The sequence below is a fragment of the Nelumbo nucifera genome, chromosome 8, assembly GCF_055504915.1.
Source record: "Nelumbo nucifera cultivar China Antique chromosome 8, China Antique-T2T, whole genome shotgun sequence".
Classification (NCBI taxonomy): Eukaryota; Viridiplantae; Streptophyta; class Magnoliopsida; order Proteales; family Nelumbonaceae; genus Nelumbo; species Nelumbo nucifera.
The window spans coordinates 29,636,408-29,657,412 of record NC_142656.1 but is presented as its reverse complement, the minus strand read 5'-3'; the positions used below and the strand labels follow the sequence as shown (position 1 = coordinate 29,657,412).

The following is a 21,005-nucleotide window of genomic DNA, read 5'->3' as shown; positions in this document are numbered from 1 at the left end:
TTAAAATAGTAAAACAATCATTGAACCATTGAATTTTTTGTCAATGAAATATTGGAAATTTTTATGATATTCTAAATTTTTTATCTTAATAGTATAGTCCATAAATGAAGTTTAGAACATTGCTAATATATCTTTAAAATATAAAGATATTGGGAAAGAAAAAATTCCTGAAAAATTTTATATCGCCCTAGAGCAAAATGGAGAGACGTAAAGGAAATTCCACCAAATCTCCTCGATATTGCAAACCATTAAACAGACTAAAACAAAATCTTCCTGGGGATTAAATCACAGAGCAACCGGCTATAAAATAGACTACACGTTAACCAGACAAATGTTACCTTTCTTTTCGGAGCATACTGCCTTACTAGAGGTAGTGAGAATGATTTTACTTTGAACCGGGATCCCAAACAACTGATTCATCAACATTTGGCAATTGAATACCTTACCAAAAGTAGTCAAAGAATGGTACAACTTGGAGTCAGGATAAAAAACAACTAACTCGTCATCATTTACAAATTCAATGCTCTCACTTGGGAGATGAACGAAAAATAGAACTCCTTAACTTATGACCACACATGCATCAAAATCACTAGCACCACAAAGAAAAAGAAAATGGGAAAATTGCTCACTATTTATACAAGGATATGAGCACAACCACCAGGAGCAGGCAACCATGAGATAGGGCAACTTCTGGTTGATCAATAGTACAACCAGTTTGCTCATTAGAAATTCCATGGTTGGTTTTGCTTTGCCTCTAATTTACAACGTTTAGTGCCACTGCATCAAGAACTGCCATGGGATTTAATGGAAGATATTGATTGTGCTGAGACAGAAGCAGTTGGACTGTTGGGATCCCGATCCCCATTGGTCACTCTTGTTTTTCCAGTCAATCTCTCTATAGCTTCTTGGCAAATATCATTAAACCAGTCATCTTCCGCCAGTACACTGATCAGAAAACTTAGATTTTGAGCTTCCAGCAAATGAGATAATTAGAGGTGTTGCAAATAAACTAATTAACCATCAGTTCAAATTAGATTACCAAGGTAAGTGCCAGCAAACATAAGTAAAGATGATAAAAACAGACAACATATCACGAAAGCCTCTATAACAAAGCAAGGATTAAGGTATCGATACAATACTCCTGATACAGGGCGTATCGTATCCGTATCCATGATTGTGGATATAGGATACGCTACAACTGGATATGTATCCCATGAGTCATGCGTATCAGTACGATACGTCTCCGTATTGGCCCGTATCGCACCGTATCCACCGATACGAAGACATATCCATGTCTAGTTTGACAAAATTGTACATTGAATACTTTTGAATTGTTTTTCATCTTTAATACAAGTTAAAAAATAGTATTGTGAAAATTGAAATAAATAATTTAAGATTTATTTTTTTCAAAAAATTTAATAAAAACTAAAAATTATAAAAATAATATATTTCATCTACCTTAAATGATTTATATATTTTATTTTACACATAAATATATGTTAAAAATGAAAGCATAGTTATTATTTGAAAAATAGTTATTATATAGAAATACTAAATAAATAAATTTTCCCAACAAAATTAATGGAAAACAAAAAATTATAATTATAAAAACTGAAACGAATAATTTAAGATTAAATTTTCCCAAAAGATTTAATAAAAACTGAAAATTAAATATAATTTATTTTATCTACCTTAAATGATTTATTTGTTTTAGTTTACAATTATGTGTAAAATAAAACATTATATGTTAAAAATGAAAACATATTTACTATTTATAAAATAGTTGTTATTTAAATAAAATACTAAATTAATAAGTATTCCCAAAAATTAATAAAAATTGAAAATTATAATTATAAAATTGAAAGGATGATGATTATTGTACTATGTTTGAATGTTCTAGAGTCGTATTGTTTATTGCAATATTTCTCTTCATATAACCTATTGAAGTATGCATTTCTCAGGTCTTTATATCTTATTCATAGATAATTCAGCTTTTGGTTTAGTATTATTAATGAATTTATGTGCTTTGTATGCATTTCACTAACATATCCAAGCGTTTCTATATCTTTCGTTCGTATCCATGCATTTCCAAAGCCTATCCGTATCCATATCTGACTTATCCAATACGATACTTTGATCCTTGCAACAAAATGGTTTAACAAGTAAATTTCTCCTGGATCATATGAAATGTAGAATATGCATTACAAGCAAAACAGCCTTTTCCCAATTGTCAAAGTCCAAGGATGCTACTCCATCACGAAGAAATAACATTGACCATTCATGCTTAGCAAAGAGTCAACTACCTGGTCCACTTGGCAAATTTGGGGTGCAACTTTGAACTTCATTTATATGTCAAAGTATATATCATGAAGTAGTCAAGTCTTGTCTAATATGAATAATAATCAATAACTAAATAGAAAAATATTTTAAAACACAGAGGCATGACGCCGAGGCATTGCTCTACCTAGAGGCGTGAGGTGTAGTTCAGAATGTAAAAGGTGCAAGCCTCCTTAAGAGGAGGGGCAGAGGAAAGAGGAAGAAGAGAAGGGAGGATCTCATCTTTCTTTATTTTTAATAATAATATTTTATATTAAGAACTAAGAAGAATGAAGATGCATAACACCAACTGAATGGAGGTATCGAAGTGGAGGCAAGCGAGCCAGAGCAGAGCAAAACCCCCCTAGACCAAAAAAAATAGCAAAATTGAGCTGGCATTGGAAACTGAAAAGGATTGGGGTCTGGACTTGGTCATTGAGCTGGCATTGAAAATTGAGCTGGCAAAACCCCCGCTCATTTTTCCTCATCAAAGCCAGTATTGCATGGACTTGGTCATGGGAATCGGAGCCAGACGTGTCTGAAAGTCCAACTTGGCAAGCCCAAAAAAGTGGAACCCAAGGACACATCTCATATAAATATTATTTTATTATACTAAATATTATTATTTTCCAGTTATTCTTAACATTATAGGACTCTATAAGAATGACAACTTAAATAATTAAAGGGAGTAATATTTAAGGTCTGATCTTTTAGGCCAACTTCATGATCCATGGCACATTTTCATCCCTTTAACCAGTTCACAGGTGAGACAGCTGTGGGACATCAACGCACTAAATTTCATATTTGTTATATAAAAAAATAGAAAACTTTATAATTGACAATTCACAGGTAACAAGATTATAGCCACATGAGCAACATTTTTAGGGTGGGAATACTGTATGCAACTTAATATTATTTTATTCGTTAGTATAAGATAACCGATAAAACAAAATATCATGTCGTATCTCAAAAGTGAGAAAGAGGCATGCCAGCTTTCCGGTTGAAACCAACAACCTAGGTAAGATCAGAAAGTTGGCCGTGCAAGTTCTTTACCATGGCATTCATGTCCCACATCAATGAAATATAAACATAAAAATTTTTTATGATTACATTTCATTCAATTAACAACAACCAACCAAGAAAAGCACAGGTATGGACAGTCACAACCTAAAATAAGAGACTTTGAAGTGAGGATTGAAATTTTTATGACTTCATACAGTGGGTGTGCTGATAGATTCATCTTATTTGTTGTGCAACTTGATTGGGTCGGATTTTAACAAGTCGCATGGGAGGGGGTGCATGCAGTACTGATCAAACCATGGTTAGGTGCCTTTGTAATTTGAGTAATGCCCATAATCAGTTTGCAACTCAAACAAATGAAGCACAAAAAAAGACATTATCTTCTAATAATCTAAAAACCCACTAAAGAGCGTACCTGTAAGGATCCATTCCAGTTGTTGCAAATGCCGCAATGGCTCTAGTTGTGATGTCATTGATAACTTGATGCAAATGCCGAGACAAGTAACGCCCTTGGGATGAAAAATAAATAGCAAACTTCATGTCCAGATAGAACTGTACAAGTATCCACAAAGTAAATTGAAGGTCAGGCCTTTCATCAAACAAATGAATGACAGAATCAAGTATCTGGAATTTAATTTATAAACCTGTTGAAGGCCAAGAGAACCCAAAGGCCTAGGTCCATCTTCAATATCATCCCAAAAGCTTTGATCATTTGAAAGCCATAAGATAACAGTTTCTGTAAGTCTCATCAACAGCAGTGTAGCAAATCTTTCCCTTCCTACAAACATATCTGCAGCTATACTTGCCATCCTATTAAGTTTTAGAAAAAGATCCTGAACAGTTGCAAGAACAATATAATAAGTATGCTGAACCATAGAAGTTTGACCTCAAAAATAAGAAAAAGAAAAATATGAGCAAGAATCCATCAGAAGTAAAAGCATGACGCCAATATTTTTATAGAATACTAATTAATCTTTTAAAATAAGAAGTCAACAAATTACAGTATAAAAGTAGAAATATAGAACACATTAACAAAGGAGAATTTCAAATAGTGGACTACTTCTAGAAGAAAGTAAATGACAAGGACATATTAGGGTGCACTCATTGCCAGAGATCTCAGCAAACTCATGAAACTTGTTAGAATCTCCACGGGAAGCTGAAGTGGGCTCTGGAGTTGAGTAAGAAACAAGGTTTAGATCAAAATAAGAAACTAGGACAGTAGGGTCCAAGGAAATTCAAAGCACCAAATATGGCTTCTCGGAAGACTCAGCCCTCTGCTACTACTGTGAGTCAAAGATGTCCATCTGGCTCTAATCCTTGGAAAGATATCATTAATTCCTTCTGTGACCATTTGGAGTTGTATAGTAGGGTAATTCGTCAAATGGATTCCACCCCTCCTCCCAAAACTTCCTTTGTGACTATATCAAGTAACTCTGCCACAACTTTCCATGTGTTTGCTCATTCCTCCAACTCTCCTTGGATAATTAATTCTAGGGCCTCAAACCATATGACTGGTAGTCAAATTATTTTCAATCCTATCATCTTCTTTTTAGCAAGCACAAGGTGAGACTAGTTGATGGTTCGCTCTCCACCATTGTTGGTCAAGGAACCATCTCCCTTCCCTTTGACCTTACTCTTTCTAATGTTTTGCATGTTCTAGAATTGTCTATTAATTTGTTTTTAGTTGGTAGTATTACCAATTCGTTAAATTGTTCAATGACCTTCTTCCCTTCTTGTGTAATACAGGATTTGACCTCGGGGAAGACGACTGGTAGAGGTAGTATGGTGGATGGGCTCTACATGTTGGAGAATAAGGCTAGTCTTGCAATCACAAAGTCTAAGAGTTAATCTAATAAGAGTCAAGACTATCTGTGACATATTTGTCTTGGTCATTTTATCTTTTGAGTCATTGAAAATTTTGTTTCCAAAAATGTTCAAGTCAATGTCAATGTCAGATTTTATATGTCAAACTTGTTAGCTGAGTAAACATTGTAGAACTTATTTTTCTTCAAGAAATAATAAATCTGAATTTCCTTTCCATATTGTTTATTCTGATGTTTGGAGCCCTATTACTTTGCCTTTTGAGACTAGCAACAAGTACTTTATTACAGTTATTGATGACTACTCTAAATATACATGGGTGTATCCCATGCAATCCATACATGAAGTGCCAAAAATTGTAAAAGATTTTCAATGCATGATCTTCACTCAATTTCAAACTAAAATCCAAATCTTCAAATCCGACAATGCCAAAGAATATTTTCATAGTTATCTCATAGAGTTTCTTGCTTCGTGTAGATCCCTTCACCGCATCTCTTGTAAACAAACACCCTAACAAAATGTCGTTGCTGAAAGAAAAAACCTCTATCTTCTTGAAGTTGCTTGTGGATTACTAATACATATGGATGACCCAAAATGGTTTTGGCTAGAGATTGTTTTACATGTTGCATAAATCATTAACCTTATGCCATCTCATTGGTTGGAGTACAAGGCCCCACATCAACACTTGTTTCCCAAGTCTCCATTATTTCCTATTCTCATACATGTGTTTGGTTATCGTTGTTTCATTCAAGACATGTCTCCCACTCGTGGTAAACTAGATCCTTGTGTTATTCCCTGTGTTTTTCTAGGATATCCCTCTTCTTAAAAGAGATATTAGTGCCTTGATCCTATTTCCCAGAGCCAGAAGTACTATGTTTCTATGAATGTTTCCTTCTTTGAGAGTCACCCTTTTTTCCCTATTTCTCCTCAAGGGAAAAGTAGGAATGAGGAGAAACATGCTTAGGTTCAGCTCCCTCCTCTTCTTGTTCCTCCTTCCTTCCGTGTTTTCTTTCATTGTCACAAAGGCCAGGAAAGTGTGAACATTCCTAAGAATGTGGCAAAAGCTCTCTTAATGCCTGAATGAACAAATGCAATGAAAGAAGAGATCAATGCTTTACATAAAGTGTGCAGGTTAAAGAACTCCTTATATGGCTTAAACGAATCACCAAGGACTTGGTTCAATAGGTTTCATTTAGCCATGCAACAAAAAAGGCTACAAACAATGTCAGTCTGACCATACATTGTGAAAAGAAAGGAAAGTAAAATTGCAGACCTAATAGTATATGTTATAATGATATAGTTACCATCAGTGATTGGAAATCTAAAATTCAGAACTTGAATGAGTTCCTTGCTACTCAATTTGAGGTGAAAGATCTAGATCCGTTAAGGTATTTTCTTGGATTTGAAGTTGCGCACTCACAAAAGGGGATCTTCATTTCACAAAGGAAATGCATACTAAATCTATTAAAAAATTTAGGAAAATTGGGGGTGAAGCCAGTTGACTCCCCATTAATCCAAATCACAATTAGGTAACTATCATGGTGAAATTGTCAAAGATGTTATGCAATTTCAGAGACTTGTGGGAGGACTCTTATATATGTCCATAACCCGGCCAAGCAATGCTTATGTTGTGGGTGTTCTTAGTCAGTTCATCCATGCCCCTAAGACCACCCACTTAGAAGTAGCTAAGAGAATCATCAAATATCTTAAGAAATTCCCATGTGCTAGTTTCTTGTTCTAGAAGCATGGGTATTTGAAGGTTAAAATGTATACAGATGCAAATTCAGGTACGATCAATTGATGACAAAAACCCACCAATGTTACTATACCTTTTTGGGAGGGAACCTAGTCCCATGGAGAAGCAAGAAACAAAAGTAGTGGCTAGGTCTAGTGTTGAAGCTGAATATAGAGCAATGTCTCATGGAGTGATTAAGATTATGTGGATAAAAAATTTGTTGGGTGAGCTGGAATTTACGATTGATAGTCCCATTACTTTGTATTGTAAAACAATCAACATTGTAGCCAACCCAATTCTCCATGATAAAACCAAGCATTTCCTTTTTTTTTTTTGAAAAAGGTTAGGTATTTTTATTGAAAAAGAAAGGAAAGAAAATATACAAGAAGTATACAAAAGGTAACAAGGCCAAACAGGCATTGAAAGAATCATTCCCAACCCAGGAACACCCACTCAAGGGCCAAAAGCAGCAAAGCAAAACAACACACCAAATAGCATCCCACAACAGGGCCCCGGTCTAACCTAAACTGGATAACCAAAACACACCTCGAAAAAAAAAGAGGGCAGAAAGATGACTATTGGCAAATCCATCAGCCCCTCGGGCAAGGAAAAACTTGTTAGTGGGGAAGTGCGTACACCCTATGTCAATTCCAAAGAGAAACTTGTGGGCATGATTAACATCTATGTTCTAACTTGAGGGGGAGTGTTGAAGGCTGTCTTAGGTCCACCCTAGGCGGGTACCTAAGCATCATCTAGGCGACTAAGCGGTTTTACAGTGTCGCCTCGCCCAAACACCTATAGTTTTGTATATTAGGCGACCGCCCAGAGACTTACGCAGGCGCCTAGGTGACTAGGCAGGCGCCTAAACACAAGGTGGGCGCCCCATGGTCGCCTAGCCTCACCTAGTCACCTTGACAACTATGCGTAAGGGGCAAAATTGTATTTTACTTTATTTTTTGATCACCCTAACATAAATACCAAATTACCAATGCTAGCACTACCAGCACAACTTTTGGCTCTCAATCTTCTTCTCTCCTCTCCTCTCTCCTCCTCCTCTCTTAGAGCTTTCTACTTATTGCTTTTAGTTTAATAAAACTAACACCCTTTTGCCTACTTCTCGACCTTTCCTTACTCCACCAAGATTTTACTTTTTCCTTGAATTGACGATCCTCCAACCACATATTCTCAAAAAGAAACAATGATAGACCACCAAACAACAAATCCTGTCCTAGAGAGATAGGGCAACTGTCTGATACCCTAGGCAAGGACCTAGTTAGGTTTTCCCACAAATCTTCCCATTCTACCAAGCAAAGGAACCTCTCCAATTTGGAACATATTGGGTTGGCTTAAAAGTTTGACCATGTGTAATCAGCTTGTAAAAATGGGGATTCCTTCAACTTAAAGATCTCAATCAAGTTATTAAATTTCCTCATGTTGAGAGTAATACCTTGGTTTGAGTTGTTTATTTACCTTGAAAATCTTAAAACATTGAAGTCTCCCCTAGACACCATGGTCCCCCCACAACCCTCTCACTACACTCAACTCCTCCCAAAGTCGGTCTCTCTCTACAAGAATTTGGGCCATAGACAGGTCGGAATTCATCCCCGCCCATCATTAGCTCCTTTAATTTTAAATAGAGACCAAATAGTTCCCAATTAGTTCCTCTAGGCACTCCATTTCCTCATTTTCCATAAAGTGGGTATTCCCCCTAAAGTTCCCCAAGAAGGTGCAAAGGCCCAACTTAACCCTCTAGTTCGCCGAATGCTTCTAATCCACCTCCTATCTATCTTTGAAAGTTTAATTTCTTGGACCATAAACATATGTAGCTTCTCTTTCCCTAAAACACACCTTATTAGTCTTCTTTTCCTTGCACTCCCTAAACCCTCAAATTCTAACTAATGATCTTCATTTTCTATTAGACTAAGGACCTTCACAATTTCCTTTCCCCTTCCAATTCCAACTAATGATCTTCATTCTCTATCAAACTAGGACCCTAATAGTTTCCTTTCCCTTGTCACACCTGCCTTTCCCCTTCCATTCCAACTAATGATCTTCATTCTCTATCAAACTAGGACCCTAACAGTTTCCTTTCCCTTGTCACACCTTCCTTTTAGTATCCTCCATTTAGTATCCCCTTCCTTTTCCCCTTTCTTTTATTATTACTAGTTGGGACCCATGCAATGCACGGGATTTGTTAAGCGAAAGCTAAACAATAGAAACACATAAGACTACACAATCGTCTTATACTTTTAACTTTTTAAATAATTACTAATTATTTATATTTTATATATTACTTTTAATAGTATTTTACAATACAAAAATAATAATAATTAATTTCAAGTAGGTTGTTTATCAAACTGATGAAACCGAAAACCCGACCAACTTGACCCGAGTTGGTCAATTTTCTAGTACTTTCGATCAGCTTTGGTTCAATAATTTCCCAACCCGATCAGGTTGGATCAGTTTTGCTTTGGCCATTTGTAAACCGACCAAAATCGAATAACCAGACCATAGATATATATTAATATTTTATATTTTAAATATAATTTTTAATACAGGAAAGTGGGAAAATTCTTATATTTATTAGTCTAAAATATTTTATATCACAAATTTATTTTTTAATAATGCCACTGCAATTTTTATAAATTTAAACTTAATTTTAAAATTTAAATTTTTTGAACTAACCAACCAAATTGAAAACCGACCAAAACCAATACAACCTGAGTTGGTTGGTTTTCACTAATTGTTAGTCGTTTCAGGTAACCAACTCCCCAACCTGACCAAGTCGGTTTGGTTGGCCAAACAGCTTACAATCGAACCGAACTAACTCATGAACTCTCCTAATTTCAGCTAAATTAATAGTTTAATCTCTAATAAATAACAATAGTTTAATCTAAAATGATTATTGAAAATTTATAGTGAACATACACAACTATTGAAAATATATTGATAATGAAAATACAATAAAAACTATAAATATATTAAATTAGTCAATAAATAGTGCAATCTCAAATAATATTTATCTCTAAATATTAAATTAATTATTTAAAATCTAGTCATTTTAAATATTTTGTTATTTAATATACTTAGTTACCTAAATATTTAAATAGTATGTAAAGTATTTAAAATATTTAAGATTTGGTTATTTAAGATAATTTTGTAAAAATATAAAATTATTAATAATATGAATATTATTAAATCTATTATAATTATTTTTTGTGTTTTTAATAAATATTTTAAAGTTATTATATAATTTAGTTAAAATATTTAAATAATTCTTAAAATTTTTAATGCAAACCTTCTTTGGATAGATATAGATAAAAAGTGTGTGAGAGGATAAATAGGAATTAGAGATAATTTAGGAGAAAGTGGGGGAGGTAGTTTAGGAGAAATTTTAGGATAGGGGATTATTTAGGTTATTGGAAACGTATGGGAGGGGGAGAGAGAGAGAAAGAGAGAGAGAGAGAAATTTTAGGTAATTTTTATGGGAAAGGAGAGCATCTCATTAATTGTTTCAAAAATTACATGGAATAAAATATAAAAAAATCATAAAAAGGAGAAAATTCCTAGGCTTCCTTCTTTATATATTTATATATATAGAGAGAGAGAGAGATTAGGCTTCTTTCCTTCTGTTCTTTTTTTTTTTTTTGATCAATAACTGAAAACTTTCATTGATTAAACACAAAATTACAAGAAGAGGAGAGGTAACCTTTCTTAACTCTCCCCATTGAACAACAGTAAAAAACAATTACAACTGAGCCCAAAATAGTTGACTTCTCTCCACCCCTTGTTTTGCAAGCACATCAGCAAAAACATTACAGATCGTTTGACACATTTAAGTTTCACATCCATATTCTGTATCAGCCTTCTTTCCTTCCCCCTTTCCTTTTCTTGTTCTGGAGTAGACTTTAGCATCTGAAGTCTTCTCCTTTTTTCAGTTCTATGGCTTCCCCTCATAGGCCAAAAGACCCAGCTTCTCCTCCAGTTTTCCTGTCCTCCTCTTCCAACAACACTGATAAACTTTTAACCACTAAATCTAAAATTCTACCCTAACTATCATCACCCTCCTATTCCTCTCTCATGATCCCTACTTCAAGTACAAAGGCACTCTCAACATTCAGTCATCTGAACTGGAACTGGATCTGCAAACATAGAAAGAGGAGGACAAGAGGACACAGGTTTAAAATTGCAATCAGGAACTAGAGGAGGGTAGGGGTTAGAGTTTCCATATTCCAATATTTTGCAAGCTTCCCTTGAATCTGGCCCTTCTTTGTCACCTTTCTCTTGAGAATTCACCTTGAACAACATCATGTTTCTGTTCCTCCTATGCTTCTCTGCTTAAAATAGTAGGGTTACCAAAATTCCTAAATCGTTGATCCTATTTTTGGCCTTGCACAGATTGCACTGTAGTGTGTGCTCTTCAGGTTGTAGTGACCTTGTTTCACAGGAAGGGTTGGTTCTTCTCTTTCTGCTTCTGTCAACTCAACCATCCTTTCCAGAGATTTATCTTCGAATAAAAGCTTGCTTCCCAGACAATATTCATCTAGAACTTTATAAGTTTTTGCAGAGCCAATACTGCCAATCCTTGATAGTCGATTTACCTCTTTGTCTTCGTTGTTTTCAAAGACTTGAAGATCCTCCCAATCTCCTCTAGGCTCTCTAAAATACCTTGGATTGGGTCAGGTGTTGTGGAGTTCTCTGAACAAACCAATCTCCAAACTAGATTTGAACCTCCTAAGAACCTTCTTGAAATCCTGCTAGCATTGCCTGAGGAGGGTTCCTTCGAGCCCCATTTCTTTGAGACTTCAAACAGAGGGGAGAGAGGTTGCAGCAGGGAAGATGATAGACCCCTTTGTTCATCCCCTAAAGGATTTTGAGTTATCACATGCTTTGGTTGAACACGGTTCAGAAGGGTTTTTAATCTGGCCTCCTGGTTCAGCCCCAACTTTGTTATTTTCCGGTTCAGTTGAGTGAACAACCTTAGTACCTGGTTTAGCCACGTCTTTACATCTTCCCACCCTTTTTTCCTTGCTGAGGATGTCAGGTAGGTCTGACACTTCTGCAAAAGATTTAAACTGGACCCTTTGATTAACCATCAATGGTCAACTTTGCTTCAAAGAATTAGTAAGCTGCAACCCTTCTTTTGCTAAGGCAGATGGTTGGGCTGCTTCTGTAGTTGATCGTTTACCTTCACCATCCAACGAAGAGGCTCCATGTAAGCAATCCATAGCCATGTAAGCTCCATCTTCATTGCTGCTACTATCCATATTTGGTAAGGTGTACCTTCCACTGTAAATCAGGTCAAATGGACATCTTGACCTTGTTGAATGGGTAACAGAATAATATATCAAATGCAACTAAATCAAGTCAAATGGACAAATCTTTAAACAAAGGCTGCAAAGAATGTAAAAAACCGGCAAAGAACACAGAAAAAGTGACAATAAAAGCAAACCCTGTTACTATAAGGCCACTGGACCTGGAATCCCCCAATCAAACCATGCCTAGGAACACCTTCTCTAGCCAAGCGGTTGGCTAGGGAATTAGCATATATGAGAATCCACCTGAATGAATAGTTCTGACTTCTGACCAGAACGAACGCTTTTCTAACCAAAGATCTGAGTCTCCAAGGAGGATCCTCTTCAGAGTTTAGCCAAGTTAAAACAACCTTGCAGTCCCTTTCTATTAGCACATTCCTCCAATTCTGTGTAGCTAGCAGTTTTAAGACCTTGAGTAGACCAATGCCCACCTGAATAGCTTAGGGTTATTTCCCCACCTAAAATAGATAACCATAATAACTTGTTTACTTGCACTTTGATTTCCACCAACTATTCTAACTCCACATTTTCTTCTATTTCCCTTAGTTTATCAACAATTGCCTCCTCATCTTCTCCTCTTCAGTCTCATCTTCCTCTAAGTCATCCTCCTGTCCTGGAACCTCCTCTTCTCTCTGCACAACATCTTTCTTTTTTATCTTCAGTTTAAGACCCCAATTTCTTCTTTCCCACCTCTATCTTCAACAAAGCCAGAGTACTACTGCTTCCAGCTGAGCTCTGCCTTTTATTTCTGGCCAACCTTACATTACTCTTACTTTTGGTGAAAATAACACCAAAAAAAATTAAATTTACCCAAGAATTTGAGAAAATCTGCAAATTACAAAATGACTACTAGAAAAGGATGGAGAAGATATATAATATCTTCATTCATGGTTTCTTTTCCCTTCCCCACCTCTGCCTCTTATTCATATTCAGTGTATACTCACACAACATCACAACCATGGATGTCCAGTAGAAGTCAACTCAACAAAACATCATTGCAACTATATGGGGTAGGCCAACCCTGATTTTCCACTCCACTCTATGAGAATCATACCCCTATTAAATTGTAAGCTTTGGATCATTTTTACTATTTCTTTGTTTTGGTCTTGATCATTTTTACTACCTCAGTCTATGTACTTTTCAGCCTCTCCATGTTTGATCTAGACCCATCAACTTCAGGTTTGGTACATTTGAAGGTTAACAGTATTACCAGAACCCTGTATTTTACCAAAGAAATAGAAAGATAAAATAAAATAAAATATATCATGTAGCAGACTGGCAATGTTACTTGTTAATTTTCAAGATTTTGTATATGATGCTTTTGGGTTGTTTAAGCAAGCTTAATTATAATATTGTGTTTCCTAAGGTTTATTTAGAGTATTTAACCAGCACTTAGAGGAGCTGCCCAACTTTTGTGCAGTAAAAGCAATCTGGAACATATTGAAAAGAATGAACTTAAACTTGAGTATGATAACAAGTCAAATTGGCAAAGTACAATGAGAACCAAATTGAAAGATCTCATCATCTGAAATACCTGAAATATTTGAGAGGGGAACCACTCAATTTCATCTGCATTCCCATCCATATTTATGTACATGTCTGCACTAAGAAAGGTATCGCCATCTTCAGTGAAAATGAGATCAAGAGCATGTTGTTGACAGAAACTATCTCTTAATCTATCAACAGAGCGCTGGAGGCGCCTCTTCCATTCTCTTTGTTCAGGATGACGGTTTTGCCTGTCAGTAACTCTTCTACGAGGTTCATCCTTAATACCATTCTGGTTCAGTGGAGAAAGCTTCATGGCAGCCCGTGGTAGCAGTTCATCCGCTAATAAAGATGCATTTGCTAGCAAAGCAATCTGCTGAGGTTCAGTCTCAGCCATCCGAACAATTTTATTTCCAGAGCCTTCCGGTCTTCCTTCTTCTTCCATTGAACCTGGCAACGCATTTATGAGTAAGCTAACATATGAGTTGAATACTTGAAACAGGCCTTCCAGGCTTTGACCTCCTAATTGCATACTGAGGAGCGGTCCTACATCTTCAAAGAAATCCTGGAAGATTAATTGAAACAAGAAGCAATATTAGGAGGAAAAGTTCACAAGTCTACAAGTAATAGACAGTTTATACAAATGCCATCAAACTAATTAACCACAACTCTCATGGGACAAGAATTACAGGCCACACTTAAAACATATTTGTAAACATACCCATGAATCATTTACTAGTTATGATTATGATTCCCAACCACATGTTGGGGTATTATATTCCTTCCTTTTATTTTGATAATTGAATGGAAATTTCATTAATCAAGAGGGTAAATTTTTACAAGCATCCCTAGGAGAGGCACAAGATGCAACCTTTCCTTTAACAACAGCGATTACAGGTTTTCAAAAACTAAAATTACAAAGCAGCCGAATATAATAGTTCCTGGGAAACCCCTCGTTTAGCAAGAAAGTCAGCCATTGCATTTGCCAATCTGCCCACCCATTGGATTCTAATTGTCATGTACCTTGTTAACCATTTCACTTTTTTATGTTGTCCCTGTAACTCCAAATGACAGAATCTGGATCCAACAGCCATCCCACAACCACCTTTGAGTCTCCTTCAACTAGAAATTTTTCCACCCCAATCTGGTTACTAATCTGGATCCCATGTACTGCAGCTAGTAACTCAGTCCACATAGAATCACCTATTAACCAAGATGAATAATCCAATCCCTTCTCTTTGAATGTGCTACACAAAATAGCATTAAGAATTTTAATAATCAATACAGTTTTAACGATTAACAAGGCATAAATACCTGAAAAATACAGTAAGTTAATGGGTTTGTATATGCATATATGTATGTGTATATACACACATATCTAAACTACAACTCCTATCCTTCAGAGCATTTCATTTTTGACACTCCAATATTTCCACTTCAATTCAAGCTCCAGCTCCACAGTTCAGACACTGGAATACTAACCAGTAACAAAAAAATATGCAAAGTGCTTAAGTTCTGAATAGAAATATATCTTCATGTAAGAGCTTCAATAACCAGGTACCTTTACATGCTATTGCTTACTATAACCATATCAGGTACACATCCAATACAAAACTGAATACTACATGAACAGTTTCACAGCATAACTTACAGCACAAACACTTCTACAAGATATAAGAAGTATATTTTAATAAAAATGCTATAAAAGTTCGTTGATGTTATAAAAGTTTTGCAAAGTTAGGCAGCACATGAATATCAATAAAATGATAGCTTAAAAATTAAAAATATCATGAAAGCCCATTTTGACCATCGAAGCATACAACTACATCCCCAATGCACCAGCACACTTTCTTCCTCCTACCACATTTCCCTCTGCCTCTAAAAGTATTAGATGAACCTTTAACTGTTTCTTCTCTCTCTCTCTTCAGACAAAACACCATAGGTCATTTCTTAGCTTTCTTAAGACCTCTCCCACAAATTGTCCATGGCTCCAGTTCACTCTACCATGTCCAGCATACTTCCCGAATGTAAAGAATCTTAAACACTCTCTAACTTGCAACGACTTCAAGACACAGTAAAGCTCCTAAGGAAACCATCTAAGAATTAATATTTGATAAAATAAAAATTTGGTATGAATTTCTGCACAATAAGTAATTTCTTGACAAGCTATCTTCCAAAATGCATCATAAAATACAACATTTTAACTTAAAACTTCAAAAAACTTTAGAATACCCCCATCAAAAATTTGTTGGTTGTCCATCAATTGGCCATGACTTAATCCCTCTTCAAATCACAAAACCCTGGGCTTGTCACATCGGTGATCTAACAACCTATCTAATGACATTACATCAAGCTATCAGGCAAGTTTTTTCCCACATCTCAAGAATAGGTCACAAGCCTTTTGAGTTTTAGTTCAGGCCCAAAAACCACATGACTTACTCTGAAAAAATAGCTCATTTGCATTCAATGTGAAGAAAATAGGAACATTGGAATGTAAATATCATAATTATTTAGGGCATCAAAATCTTGCTTTAGATAAAACCACTGACAGAAAAGAAGGGTCTAACTCTTACTTTTGAACTTTACAGAATGGAACAAGTCACTTTGAGCTTAAGATAGTAATTTTCTTAACTATGAATAAACTAAAGGTATAATTTTCTTAACTATGACCAGTATGCATCAGCCCATACAGTCATCTTGCCATCAAGTTCATGTAATGGATTTCAACTAGAAAAGATACAGAGACAATAGTGTTAGCATATTAGGTTCTTCACAATAACAGACAAGTAAAATCTTTAACTCCTAATGAATAAAATATTCTTCATATTATAGTATTCTGAATTAATAAAGCAAAACTATGTTATTCGTTAAGAAAACCATCCAACACATGCAATATACAATGTCAAGTGACTGATTGGTTATACCTTACTGTTGTAACTAAAGCCTAAAGGTGAGATTTTACTTCAGTAGAAAATTACTCTTATAAACATTTTACATGACACAATAGAATATAGTTTAGGCTGAACATAAAGCATCTACCTGGACCATGGAATTGAAGCGGTGAGCGCTGCTTGAAAGTTTATGGTGAAATGCCGTTGCAGAGCCAATAGATGCATTTGAGGTTCTACCAGATTGATGTGTAACAGTTGGAGGATAAGTGAGCACCCAATCATCAGCAGCAGCTAATGCAGCAGTGCTCTCTTCAATTCGTTTTAAATTAGCCTCTAATGCTTGCTCAACACTAGGCCTAAATTGTTTCAAGAGAATGGGGCAAAGTGCCAAACCACGAGATTCCAACAATGAACAATGGCCTAATGCTATCTGAACACACTCTGCAGCAGCCCTTAGACCTCCAGCAGCTGCTGATGAGGCCAATGCATGTCTCTTGACAAGAAGTGCAAAAGCCTCTGTCTGCTTTGTAGCCCACATCACAAGCTCAGATGTATATGCTGGCTCCTTGCCAAAAATAGCTAAAGAATCACTCACAGCCTGAGCGATGGCAGAGAAAACTATCTGCGAGAGAGCAGCAGTATATGCTCCTCCATATGAGGTGCTTGAAGGTCGAAGACTTTGCATATTATATTGAAATCTTTGGTAATGAGCATTAAGTAGCAAAGTATGAGCACGGGGACCATCTCCAAGTCTTTTAAGAGCCAAAACAGCTGCACGAAGCTCACTGCCACGAGTAGAAGGTTGGCAAACAGCTTCAGCAAGCTGATCAGATAACTTTTGTCTCCGTTCAGTAATGGCAATCTGTAGTGAAAGAAGTGCAGCTGGACTCAGTGTTTTCTTTTCTTTTGCTTCTGCAACTACATTTTCACCCTCATCAAGGGCAGCCAAAGCTTCATCCACTCTCCTCTCAGCTAGCAAGACGTCAAGTACATCAGGGAACTCCAGTGCCCATTTCTCTGTATCTGAAAGCCCCTTATCTTCAAATTTAGATATGCCATGTTCTGGTGAACCTTCAGAAGCATTGGATGGCAAAGAATCAATTTTGACTCCTTCAGCTAAACCATGAATAAGAGCTGCCTGAGTAGATAGAAGGTTTCTGATTGACAAAAGCTCCCCTTCTAGATCTGATATCTCCTTTGATGTTCTGCAAATAAACAGAAATAACAATACTCAGTGTCAAATGTCATAACATGGAACATGGTGATACAGCAATTACAACCATTTATAAATATAGAAGGCTTAAGGAGAAAAGAGTACCAGATTCAGAAATGCACAAAATTAATTTAAGTAAAAAATTCAAGTTATGCTTATGCCTGCAAGTTCCAAATCTGCAGAGAAGAAGAGAGAGATATTTGGCCATATAGAACAAGAATTACAAGATAGTTCTTTTAAGGTTATAATCACCTCACAAACAAGTACAACTGCTTTCTGTAGATGATTATAAATTCTAAAGAATGATTATGAAGATGACTATAGACATGATAAATAATGCAAGCCGAAAATGACAACCAGATGGAATTTCACAATACTATTCCATTTTAAAAGGCACACAGGCAAGGTACATTTTAAAGCACATGCCTCACTTGAACCCAGGCAATGCCCCTTTCAAAACTCACATGTCTAGTGCACCTAAGAACGAGTAAGGTCGCCTTGTGCTTTGTTCCAAGCATGCACCTTTTATAAATTGACTGTTCTGTTTACCTTTTTATGCGTTCTTATGTTTTTAACCTTTGTTATTGTATATTAACTTATAAATTACCTTTTTATCGGTGTGCATGCACTAGTAATCTATTAACGTTTAAAAGACACAAAAACAAAGACCCTATGAAAACATGAAGCCACAGCTGTCACAGATAGGATCTCAATCAGCAAAATTTCCACTAAAGAAGCAAAAACAATATAATTGATCTTTGATCCATAACTATAAAATAAATGAATAGTGATCAAAACCACAAAACCACCCCGCCTCAAGTACAAGCCAAATATTCAGCTCAAGGGCACCCCCAGATGGGTTTGGTCCTTTTCCTCTGACTCCAGGATCTATCAGTCCTCTGCCTTCATAAAGGCCCCAACCTCCTAAGATTGGGAATACAAGACATCTAACATTACACTAGCCAAGGTTGCAACTGGGAGGAGAAAAAACACATTCAAAGTTTCACATACTTGAACTGTTTAGTGCTTGAAGCACTTCATTTTGAATTAGTTTTAGATGTTATGCTTACGAATTTTTTTGAAAAATTGTCTTGATTCATCTTAGTATATGCCTCTTCCTATGCCTTTGCACCTTGGGCACTAGAAGACCATTGTGCTTTTCTTGTGCCTCTTGCTTCTAAAACAGTAGTCCACAGTACACTTTTATGGTAAGCAGAACTTAAATGGTAGTTTATTTTCACACTTCCAAATTTAGATGCTTTTATCACTCTCTTCAGTCCAAAGCAAAGTATCACCCCTCCATACAATAACCTAATACATGTACCACTCTACTACTCTAGTTCTATTCAGTCCATGAACCAATGCAAAGGCTGAAATCCATGGGAAGCTGCCCTATCTACACAATGTAAAATTTAATCCAAGAGATGGACAACTTCTGAGTGCAATACATAATGCCCTTACTTTTTATATCAGTAACAATCCCATTAACGAATCAAATTAAATACACACATACATACATACATACATACATACATACATAGACAGATAGATGGATACAGGGCAGAGCTATTAGCTGCTGTACAAGGGGTGTAATTTGCAAACCAGCTGGGGGTACAACACCTAATAATCGAAGGGGATTCCAAAGTGGTGGTGTGTTGGTTGAAAAATCCTGAAGAGGCTATGTGGCGCTACAAGAATGAAATGAAGAAATTCAGTTGGTTGACAAGGAATATGTTGGTCACTGTACAGTGGGTGGGGAGATCAGCAAATACTTTGTCATATGTGTTAGCCAAGCAAGGGGTAAATAGGGAAGAATTGTTTTGGGCTCAGCTGTGATTCCTGTTTTTCTTTCCTAGTTTACTTGTAAGATTCAAGGAGGGGCTGCAGCTCGTGCCTCTCCCTGGGATGTTGTATGAATTCACTCTAAATCAGCTTCTGAATTAATAAATCTATTATCATTCATCAAAAAAAGATAGATGGATAATCCCATTGATAAGGAGGATATTTAGAGAGATTTTATCTTTCAGGTCTAATTTCAGAGAGGATGTTGGAGGATGTTTGGGTATATTTGTAATCGTGGTCTATACGAGGACATTCTGTAAATCCAGTTATTTATATGGGGCTTGTAAAACAAGACAGGTGGTGTATGTGAACTGTCCAACAAGGCAACCAGTATCTAGTATATGGTATGTCTGAGAAGCCACCTGATAATGGGCCTTATTTAAACAATTGTTGTTTCTGGTTTTTCTGTGAAAGAGGATGAATATAGACTAATTGTGAGGTGTACAGAGGCTATGTGGTTCCATCCCAAATTTATTGTATGCTTCTATTTTCCATAATGGATTATGATGCTTCTATTTAATGTATGCTTGCTCTCTTGGTTCATGTTTCTTGATTTTCTGGTTATGGTTTACCATTTTCTATTTGATATGACTTGGCTTATGCTTGTGAAAATTTTTATCTATGCATCCAGCTGTTTGACACAAAAGAATAATCCTTGCAAAGAACTAATTTAAAAAGTATTTGGGGGAACTGGCTAAGGTGGAAGCAGTTGCTTGGTTGGTTGCACTGGATAGTATACTAATACTAGACCATCCAAAGAGAAGAGGAATTCAGTTAGTCAACAGGTGCTACTTATGTGGATGTTCAAAGGAGATGTGCTTCACTCTTATTTGGCTCAGTCTTGTGGAATTCTAGAAGCCCATTGGAGATTTTTGCTTCTTGGCCAGTTTTAAATTGGAGCAAGAAAGCTAAAAATGTTTGGTCAAGTGTTCCATTTGCAATCTGTTGGGAGATACGGAAAGAGAGGAACAAAAGAATTTTCAAGGACAATGCAAGATCCAAGGAGGAGCTGTGTTCAATCATCAGGAAAAGAATTTTGAATGGATTATGTTTCTGCCAGAGTTTTTGGGATTGGCATGAGAATCTTTTCAGGTTGGTTTTTGGTCATCTTTGGAAATGGAGGGGGGAACTGATGACTTGTATTTTGTTTTAGTCTGTCTTGTTTTTCTTTTGATGATTTCTCATTACCTCTCTTATTGTACTTTGTCTTCTTTTCTAGGTTAATGAATTTTCATTTTTATTTATCTTCAAAAAAAAATCCTTGCAAAGAGTAACTTAAGCATCAAAGAAAAAATAAGATTCATCATATGAGAAAACCAAAAAAGATGGGAAAATAAAGAATATAATCTATTTAACCATTAGGAGAT

The 21,005-nt window shown here is 36.0% G+C and overlaps 1 protein-coding gene across 2 annotated transcripts in view; it reads right to left on the bottom strand.

The window, feature by feature from the left end:
* Positions 1-412: 412 nt before the first annotated feature.
* Positions 413-21,005, bottom strand: part of LOC104586692 (exocyst complex component EXO84B-like) — a 37,510-nt gene continuing 16,917 nt past the window's right edge. For both annotated transcript variants that reach the window (XM_088893094.1, XM_088893093.1), the window contains 5 exons: positions 16,732-17,788; positions 13,742-14,257; positions 3,981-4,169; positions 3,752-3,888; positions 413-945 (listed from right to left, as the gene is read on the bottom strand). In XM_088893094.1, coding sequence (XP_088749220.1) covers positions 783-945; positions 3,752-3,888; positions 3,981-4,169; positions 13,742-14,257; positions 16,732-17,788 — 2,062 coding nt within the window. In that variant the 3' untranslated portion in view covers positions 413-782. The remainder of the gene's footprint in view (positions 946-3,751; positions 3,889-3,980; positions 4,170-13,741; positions 14,258-16,731; positions 17,789-21,005) is intronic.